We start from the raw sequence: 10,267 nt of genomic DNA, 5'->3' as shown, positions 1-10,267 counted from the left end.
ATTCATCACAATCATTCGAGAGCCCAATTTTCTTAATTTTAGTGTATTTTAAAAAAATAAAGACTTGTGCATACTTGCAGTATTATTAGTATTCTTATATCGCACTTACATCACACTTAATATTTTAAAATGGAATCTCTTACTCTACCCCACTTAAACTTATGTGACGTATTGTTCAAAGTCGATAAAAATGAACAAAATGTTGATTGCTTAATCAGTTATGTTAATACGATTTATCCTGACTTAGACGAAGAACAGTTATCGCGCGTGAAAAAATAACTTAGTATTAGTTTTCTGCGCATCTTCAAAATGAAATTATCTTCTGCATTTTACAAAGGAAATGTATTTAGAAATAAAAACCCTTTCGCTACGGAGCGCTTACGCCACAATGTGATCGCTGTGAACGGACCGTGTTACTGAGTAGTTGACACTGGAGTACGGAGTGCTACGAAGTAATTGGAAGTCGTTTCTTGGTCTCTAAATTTTACAATGACATTTATTATATTCAGTAATATCATCTTACTTTCTAAAATATAAAAATGTATAAACAAAATTTATTTTTTTTAATATTTTATTATAATGTTCATGTAATATTTTTTAATGCAACGAAATTACTAAAGTATTTAAAACTGAACATAATATTAATAATCAACTTTTGTTATGATAAATTTGAAAGCATGGAACCACACATAACCTAACATTACATTGTGAACAATAGTATCTCGATTGACGTCTTTTTCCTCGTTTACTGCAGACGACACATTTTCGAACCTGGTTTTGTTTTTTTGACGCCTCATTCGAATATATAGACGGAAAATGCCTTTCAGTAACTCTTTCAGGATTATTATGATTTCGTGCAACTGAACATCTCATATCTGATGTTTGTTTCCCGTATGTTTGCAATAATTGCCTTATAAGAGTTAAATGAAATTCGGCAAACGGTAATTTTGTTGCAGTTGCTGATTGGAATAAACAATATGCCTTCCATACAACCATGTCTAGCATGTGGAAGAAGTATTTTTTATACCACTTCAAACTTTTGCGTATACATTCAACATTTTTTTATTGGTAATCCGGTACGATAATCTATCTTGGTTGTATCAACGATGGCTGCCGAATGGCAAGTTGTTATCATCCAAACATCTCGTTTGTCATGCCATTTTAACGCTGACAAATTATTGCACGAACGGAATGATATCTCGCCTCTTTTTAAATGATTGGATAATATAGGCATATTTTTACGGTTTTTTTTACCGTTCCGCAAGCATTTGTTTTATGATGTAATTTTGTAAATAAAGCGGGGCTTGCATACCAATTATTGACAAATACGGTATGGCCTTGTTCGAGATATGGTGTCTATATCTGTTTTTTGACGTGTGCCATTAGCAACGCAGTTGCGAAAAAACGATATATTTCACTCATGGTGACGTCGACCCAAGATTTTCCATATTTTCTTTTTACCGTGAGATTGGATATAGTAGTACTCCTGTAATATTCATTTGTACATTTTACTATGTGTGCCATTAAATCTTCCGTAAACAATACTTGGAAATAATCTAAGATTTTTCGCTTAGAATTAATAAAAACTTTACATCCGGAATTTTCTTCACTAAAATTGTGTATTTCCGGTTCTAAGTTTTCCGTAGTCCAAATATATTCAGAATTTTCTGATCTTGCGGACGTTACTGGTTGCATTGCATGGCAAAGGCTTTCAGTTCCGGATTCCGAACTGCTAATTCGGCGAGTACATCTTTTCTTTCTCCCATCTTGCTGGTCTTCCTGATGTTTTTCTAAGTTCGATACAGGTGACATGGTATCGTCTTCGCTATCACTCATTAAAATTTTTCTTTGCATTTTTCGTTTTTTTGCCGGATAAACATGATTTTCACTAATATTGCTTCCACTATGCAATTTCGAACTGCTGATGCGGCGCCTACATATCTTCTTTCTTTTAGGTTCTACATCCTTCAGTTCGCTTGAGGATGATTCAAAGGACGTGGAATCGTGTTCACTATCACTCACGAAAAATATTCTCTTAAATTTTCTTTTCCCCATGCTTTGATAATGGGTCTAAAAAATTAAATACTTTAAAACTCAAGATATTATCATAAAGGCAGAAATTGAATATTTACCTGTGAATTATTAAGTTAAGCTAAAAAAATTATTGTTGAATTATAAATTCGAGTAAACCTTTTAATCACTACTATTATAAATTGCTAGTATATATCCGTCGCTGGCAATGTTCAAAAGAAGACTGAAACTGTGTATCGTTAAAATAAAACACAACATCGTCTTGTCGATTGTGTTTTATTTTATGATAGTCAATTGTTTAAGGCATGCAGCGTTGCTGGATACTCGATTGACAAAAGTATCTCATGTAAAATATGAAATCAAAGTATATAGGGTATGAACGTATATATACGCTCTTCCTACCCGCGCACTCACTTTTCCAGAGCCTTCGTACCTTCGTACGCTCTTCGTACCTGAATGGTCATTCTTCGAGGGCGTATATATACGCCCGTCGGAGCGAAAGGGTTAAAGAGGATGCCCCAAGTGGTGGCAGATCGTCATTAGATAATTACGAAGGTAGTTCTACATCTACTAAGCGCAGAAAAATACTACTTCTGTCTGAAAGTTATTCAAAAGAAGAAATAAAACAGGCTTTTTATAAAAACTTAACAGATTCTGGAAAGAAACATTTGATACATATTATTGAATGCCTTTTAAACAATGAAGAATGCAACTTACTTACATTTACCGATACTGAATCATTAGCTCTTATTGAGGATACAAAGTTATCTCGATGGCAGTATGATACGATTTGAAAACGATCTAAAGAAAAGAATGCAGATATTTTTATACCTTTTAAAAAGCTTACAGAAGCAAAAGCAGAATGCTATCCTGTACCTTCAAGTATATTAATAACTGAGAAACACGTTTCCATTGATTTGCAAGCTTTATTAGATCATACATGTAAGCGGTTACTACAAATACCTACTGTTATTTCTCTCATACCTAAAAATGTAACTAAAGTATCTCTTATAATGACTTGTAAATGGGGATGTGATGGTGCTTCTGATCAGAGTGAATATAAACAAAAATTTACTGATGGCACTACATCAGACAGTAGTATTTTTATGATCTCTATGGTACCGCTTACATTAGAAGAAAATATACTAAATTTAAGAAAAAAAATTTTGTCTAATCCACAATCTGGCTCGACTAGATATTGCCGAGTTATCAGTTTCGAATATATCAAAGAAACACCAGAGAACACTCGTGATAAAGTAGCTCGAATAAAATCTGAAATCAACGCTCTATCACCAACGTCACTAGAGATTGCTGGTATAAAAATTCATGTAAAGCACTCGCTGCATCTAACTATGATAAATGGAAAAGTCGTACAGACATTAACAGATACACCTTCATCCGCATCTTGTGTAATATGTACTATAAAGCAACACCATCACAAATGAATAATTTGAATGAGTTATCGAAAAAAACTGAGATACTTGATAATTTTAAATATGGCTTATCAAGTTTGCATGCATGGATACGATTTATGGAATGTATTCTTCATATAGCATATAGATTAGATTTCTGCAAGTGGGCTGCAAAATCGATTGGAGAAAAAGAACAAATGAAATTAGCTAAAACTAGGATCCAAAAAATGTTCAAAGATAAAACAGGTTTACTTAAAGATTACCCAAAACAAGGGTCAGGATCTTCCAATGACGGTAATACTGCAAGAAGATTTTTTTGTGATCCTGACTTGGCATCCCAAATAACAGGTGTCGACAAACAATTAATCGTCAGATTTGGAGTCATATTACAAACTATTGCATGTGGTATAAAAATTTACACCATGAAATTCAAGTTTTATGCAAAAGAAACTTTACAATTATATATAAATTTATATAATTAGTACTATATGCCAGCATCTGTGCATAAGATACTTTATCATGGAGATAAAATCATTGACCTTTTTGCACTAATTCCAATAGGTTTATTATCTGAAGAATCTCAGAAATCTCGAAACAAGGACGTGAAGCATTACCGAAAGTGCAATACAAGAAAGTGTAGTAGAATCGCTACTAATACCGATTTGATTCATAAATTACTTATTTCATCTGATCCATACATCTCTAGTTTGAGATACAAAATGAAAAACACTAAACTTGAAATAGATAAGGCTGCAAAAAATATGTTAATATTGGAATAATGGTAAATTATGATTACAAGAAGAACCTTTTTAGTTTTAATCAAGCACCCCAAATAGTGAGAGGCAAGGGGACTCACTTTAATCAAGCATCCCAACGGGAAACAGTCCTTACTACGTCCACGTCGTTGTTTCTGGGTAGCGCTAAAAGTAAGATTATCTCATTTAAAGCAACAGCTTCTGAGCACTTGTGAAAAATGAAATTTTGAAGTACATTTTCAGACTTAAAATTTCTCGCTCTTTTCGAATTCGTTGTCAAAATAAAGGTTTTCTATTAAAAAACTCTGACCTTCAAATGACCTTGAAAATTATTCTAAAGTCAAATATATTTGCACAGACAGACGACTCTGATTATCCTAAATTTATTTTGCCTAAAACATGTTCTGGAACCATGCTTAGGAACGGATATGAAGTGGACATATATATGTTCGACTATATAGCTAAGGGGTTATGGATTTGGGGTATAGAATTCATGGTTACAGGGCTTAAGGTTTATGATTTACAAAAATAACGCTTCGTAGATCTCTGACGAATTGAATTACCAATAATCTCGTTCAAGAAATTTTTAATTCCATTAAATATTGTTTCATCTAGGTGGTTTTGAACCAACCCGCCTCTATAGCTCCAATATGTTCCGGTGTGCTGGAACATACATTGCTATACTACTACTAAAGCAATTTGTTCATCAGATAAAACCGTGAGTTTTTGCTCAAGCTTATTCAATCGATTTAGTAAATCGTTCCACCATAGACAACATATTGTTTATTGCGGTAAGAGTGCGTTGAATAATATAGTCAGCCTTGGAAAAAGCTTAGTTTACAACAGGTGTATATATGAAAATACTTTGTACCACAGTGAAAAGTACGTGCAAGAGAAGAAAACTAATGATTCTGTAATACAATTAACTACAGGAGAATTCGCGAAAATAATTCATATAATCGAACATGATTCGAACGCGTACGTACAATTACGGCTTTTCAACATATTCCCTGAAGATCCTTTCTCAGGAGTTAACCATATCAAGCAAATTGAATCTGAGCGCAACGAGAAAATTATTAGGCGCTTCAGCGATACGAGGTGTGATCAAAAAGTAAGGTGAATTTTTATTTTTCTCAAAAAATATTTATTTATTCATCAATTTTTATTTTATCTCCTTCAAAGTAATCCCCCTCGGATATAATGCACTTGTGCCAACGCTTTTTCCAATCCTCAAAGCATTTTAAAAAATCATTTTTTGTGATCTTGTTTAGTTCATCCTTCGATGCCGTCTTTATCTCCTCAATCGTGGCAAAACGCCGTCCTTTCATGGGCCTCTTCAGTTTTGGGAACAAGAAGAAGTCACAGGGGCCCAGATCTGGGGAATACGATGCCTGTGGCATCGTTACTGTGTTGGTTTTAGCCAAAAATTCGCGCACAAGCAGCGATGTGTGAGCAGGGGCGTTATCATGGTGCAAAAGCCAATTTTTATTTTTCCACAAATTCGGACGTTTCTGGCAGATTGCTTCGCGCAAAATGCGCATAACTTGCAGGTAATATTCCTTATTTACTGTTCTACCCTGTGGCAAGAACTCATGATGCACCACGCCCCTGCAGTCAAAGAAAACTGCACTTGGCGTGCTTTTTTTGGTCTTGGTGATCCAAATGCCTCAACTGGGACGATTGAGTCTTAGTCTCGACGTCATAGCCGTATACCCATGTTTCGTCACCTGTTATAACCCTGTTGAGTAAATCTGGATCATCGTTGACGTCATTCAGTAGCTCTTGGGCGATGCTCATGCGACGTTTCTTTTGGTCGAAATTGAGTAATTTCGGAACAAACTTCGCTGACACACGTCTCATGTCTAAAACACTCGTCAAAATTGATTGGCACGAACCAAATGAGATGCCAATATCATCAGCAATTTCTCTAATGGTAATTCGACGATTTCCCAACACTATTTTCTTCACTTCTTCAACATTCTCATCAGTTGTTGATGTGCTGGGGCGTCCAGAACGAGGTTCGTCGTCGGTGTCTTCTCGGCCTTCTTGGAAGAGTTTATACCACTTGTAAACATTTTTTTTTGCTTAAAGTAGACTCATCGTATGCCACTTTCAGCATTTCAAGTGTTTTGGAACATTTGATTCCATTTTTCACACAAAATTTAATGCAAACTCTTTGAACCATGTTTTTAGACAGCAGCAAATCGTGGAGCACGCAAAACACTTCTAACCTTGATGCCTCTCACAAACAAACCAAACATACTACAAAGCTGAAATTTGGAACGTATGTTCTAGACGAGTGTACCGACATAACCAAATAAAAAAGTCGAAGATCGAACGGACGTAGCCCGCTAAATTTCAAAATTCACCTTACTTTTCGATCACACCTCGTATAGACTGTAAAGTTGTATTAGTAAATGCTCGAAATGCGAGATATTTATGTAGGTTGCCAAACAACTTCGAAATTCAATAATTTTTTCTCTCTAATTGTAAATATACTATGTGAACATAAAAATGTGCAATGAAAAAGATATTCTATGAAATAACTTGAATGTATAAAACACTGTAAATAAATACATTTAATGAAATTATAGCTCCATTTCAAGTCATTAACACACATTCTCCAAAGTCATATGAAAAAATATTGACACCATGGATTGATTTTAACTTGAAAAAAAAATTGCATGATAAAACTTTAAGTTTGATAATTTCACTGCAATTAATTAGAAATTTTCACAAATAATACTTATATTTTGTTCTTGAAATTTTATAAGAATATGAAGATAAGTTATTAAAAAGTTATGAGAATTATTCGTTTGAATGTGATTAAATATTATGTTTTATTGGAAAAAATTAAAAAGTATTGAAAATTATTTGATTAAATGTTATTGAAGTTGATTGATCAAACAGTTATCGGAATTTTTTGATAATTATTCGTTTAAATGGGATTGAATATTATGTTTTATTGAGAAATATTGAAAAGTATGAAAAAATACTCGATTATATGTTGTAACGGAGTGGTTACCGTTTAATTACTTTTATTCGCGCGGATTCATTAGAGGGCGAATGTAATCATCTATGCTCAATACGTAATCCGGAGAGCATGGGGAAACAGGCGTCGGTCAACCAATAGATCTAGTAATCTGTAAAAGTGAGTGGAAGCAATATGGAATAAGCGAGTCGAAAGCACTTGTTAATGTCACGAACGGAATCTTTTATTCTCTATCAAATGCTACATAAGGTCGGCCCGCGTGTTTATGTTGACATCGGCGCTCGCTCATCGTGGACACACAGTGCCGGGACGCTCGCTGCTCTTTCTTAGCAGAGCTATTGCATGCACGCTTCAAACACGAGAAATTAACTGTTAAACATGCAACCGTGATCGCGAGATTAAGCTGGCCAGCTTACCTTTGTTTTGCGGGCGCTCGACGAAGACACTAGTAAGTCGCACTCGAGAAACGGTCTATTGTTTAGTTGCGTCGCGAGTCGCGAACTCATAAACTCGCGGTTTCGCCCTCGATGGCGAAACCTCACGCACACACAAGTATTATCGCTGCACTCGGTGATTTTGCCTGCTGGTCCAGGCCTTCGCTTTCGTGAATTGCACGGCTCCTCGGCTGCGACAATCTCTGGCTCTCTCGTCTGGCTGCTTTTCGAATCAAATTCGGCTCCGGTCACTCGGGTAGCAATGGTCGATCTTCCCTACGCGGGCGAACTCCTTGATGGACAACGCTTCACTTACTTGCGAGCGTGATGATGGTTAGAGCTTCACTGCTTCAATTTCAATCGCGCGCGTTCCGTCTGCTCGCGTGCCGAATTCCCTCGTTACGTTTTTCGTCTCCCCGGTAGGTGCTGCCCCCGCAGGCAGCAATTAGGTTATATTATTAGCGCTAATTTGACGTTTACCGTCACAATGTTATTGAAGTTGACGTTATGAAAATTTATTAGAATATATTGCTAATTATTCAATGAAAGATGATTAAATAGTATAATTTATTAAGAAATATTGAAAGGCATTAAAAATAATTCGATTAAATGTTATTGAAGTTGAAGTTATGAAAAATTATTTGAAAATATTGATAATTATTCGATTAATTATGATGCAATAATATATTTCATTGGAAAATATTGAAAGGTACTAAAAAAAATTGAAGTTAATCCTAAATTTTCGTATTAGTTGTGATTAGGATTCAATAGTATTGATAATGATTCATCTTTAATCCACTTTGTATTGGAAATGAATCGTTGAATTGAAAATGATTAAAGTTTAATCCATTTCAATAATTTTCAATAGGTTATTTTTAGCAGGGACAGCACGAAATTCTTAAGTTGAATCTTTCATGAAATATTTGTCTGAAATATTTTTAAAAATATATATGTAATATTTCTAATTACTTTTATGAGATAATTTACCTAAATATTTCAGAATGATATTGGAAATATTTCTAGAAATATTACTCTTTTTGGTTGTTAAAATATTCCATAAAATCTTTCGGAAAGCTTAGCTAAATGTTTCATGAAACATTATTTTGAAATATTTCAAAATTATTTTTTGAAACTTGGCACTAATATTACATGAATTATCCCGAAAAACTTTTTTTGAAATGTTTCACTCAAATATTTCCTAAAGATTTCTAAAATATGTCATTACAATGTTGCATTTTGCCTTCAGGAAATATTTCACATTATATTTCAGAAATGTTTTGGAAAGATGTCGTTAAAGCTTTTAAAAAATCTTTTATAATTATAACATGCTATCATGCAAACATTTTTCTCCTCAACATACTAAAATCATTACCGGTTAAAAAAAAGATTTTTCGTAGATCCTAGAAATGTATTTTTAGTACGTTTCATTGTTCCTTCAAAAAAATTTGTTGACCATTTCAACAATATTTCGGACAAAGTGCTTATATATATATTTTTCGTATTTCTAACAGAGAGAGGAGCAAAGAAATTACAACGGCGGTTAGGAAAAGATAAATATTTATTAATTACTGTAAAAGGTAAAGCTAATTAACTGCGATTGAAATCTAAACTGAATCATGGTTCGCAGAAAACATGCTCAGACACTACCATTTAACTGTCCAAGAAAACGTTCAACATCTTTTAAGTGTGAAATCGAAAAAAAATGCAAAAAAAGTTATTTGAAATAAAAAGATGCACAAATTTTGTTTCTTGTGTTCTTTTCGGAAAGTCAGATTTTCCGGATTTTCCCATTATCTCAGATAAATTATGGGTTGTCGAAAAAAGAAAAATAAAAGACAGAAGTTGCGTATCGTTAACACGAGTCTTTGAGAGAGCCGCGTATCAGCCCCCGAGAAGGTGAGTATGTATTCTATACACGTATTTATCTTAATGTATACTTTTATATAAAATGATATTTGTTTAAAAAAAATATTATTTTTTCTTATGTGATTATTGTAAAAGTAATGACATAATCACGTTCATTGAGATTTGCTACATCAAATTAAAAAAAAAAACGTCAAATTTAGCTGACTAGAAGCGAAGGTAAGTACAGGTAAAGAGTGCGCAACGAATTTATAGTCGCCGAATCATTTTTTGGTTTTGATAGAAGACATCCTCTCCACTCCGACTTTACCGCGGGAGAGACGTTTTTCTGTGCTCCGACTAAACTTTATTGTTTAATAATGCTTACGCGATAAGTTGTAGATCTTTTGTATGTATGTGCCTAAAAAGTACTTGAGATAACTTACATGACAGTCTTTTTCTTTTTCTCAATATTGTTCGTCGATTGTCTCGTATACTTACTTGACTTTGTGATTGAACAACATTGAATTGAACAATCAAAATTAGATTTCGAGATCACCAAATGACTCCTTTTTTCGAGTACTTGTCATAGAATTTTTCAGATTTCTATTACGGTAAAAAATGGCGAAAATATGACATTTGTTATTAAAGTTAAAATTTCTTTTAAAAAATCATTCAAGGTGGTTAAAAAAATTAAAATTGTAAAAAACATCATGATATTTTGTTCGATCAAGTTTATAGATTGTGTAGAAAAATTACGGTAATGTGAAAAATTAATTCATTTTCCACGATGATTTAAAA

The 10,267-nt window shown here is 33.7% G+C and overlaps 1 protein-coding gene across 1 annotated transcript in view; it reads right to left on the bottom strand.

Moving 5' to 3' along the window:
- Nucleotides 1-4,304: 4,304 nt before the first annotated feature.
- Nucleotides 4,305-10,267, bottom strand: part of LOC131667822 (uncharacterized) — an 11,826-nt gene continuing 5,863 nt past the window's right edge. The window contains exon 5 of the mRNA XM_058941534.1: nucleotides 4,305-4,363. Within this exon, the coding sequence (XP_058797517.1) occupies nucleotides 4,305-4,363 (59 nt within the window). The remainder of the gene's footprint in view (nucleotides 4,364-10,267) is intronic.

The sequence above is a fragment of the Phymastichus coffea genome, unplaced genomic scaffold, assembly GCF_024137745.1.
Source record: "Phymastichus coffea isolate CEN01 unplaced genomic scaffold, Cenicafe_Pcof_1.1 PCOF00005, whole genome shotgun sequence".
Taxonomy (NCBI): domain Eukaryota; kingdom Metazoa; phylum Arthropoda; class Insecta; order Hymenoptera; family Eulophidae; genus Phymastichus; species Phymastichus coffea.
Note: the sequence above shows the minus strand (reverse complement) of the source record. Positions and strands in the feature narration are given on the sequence as shown.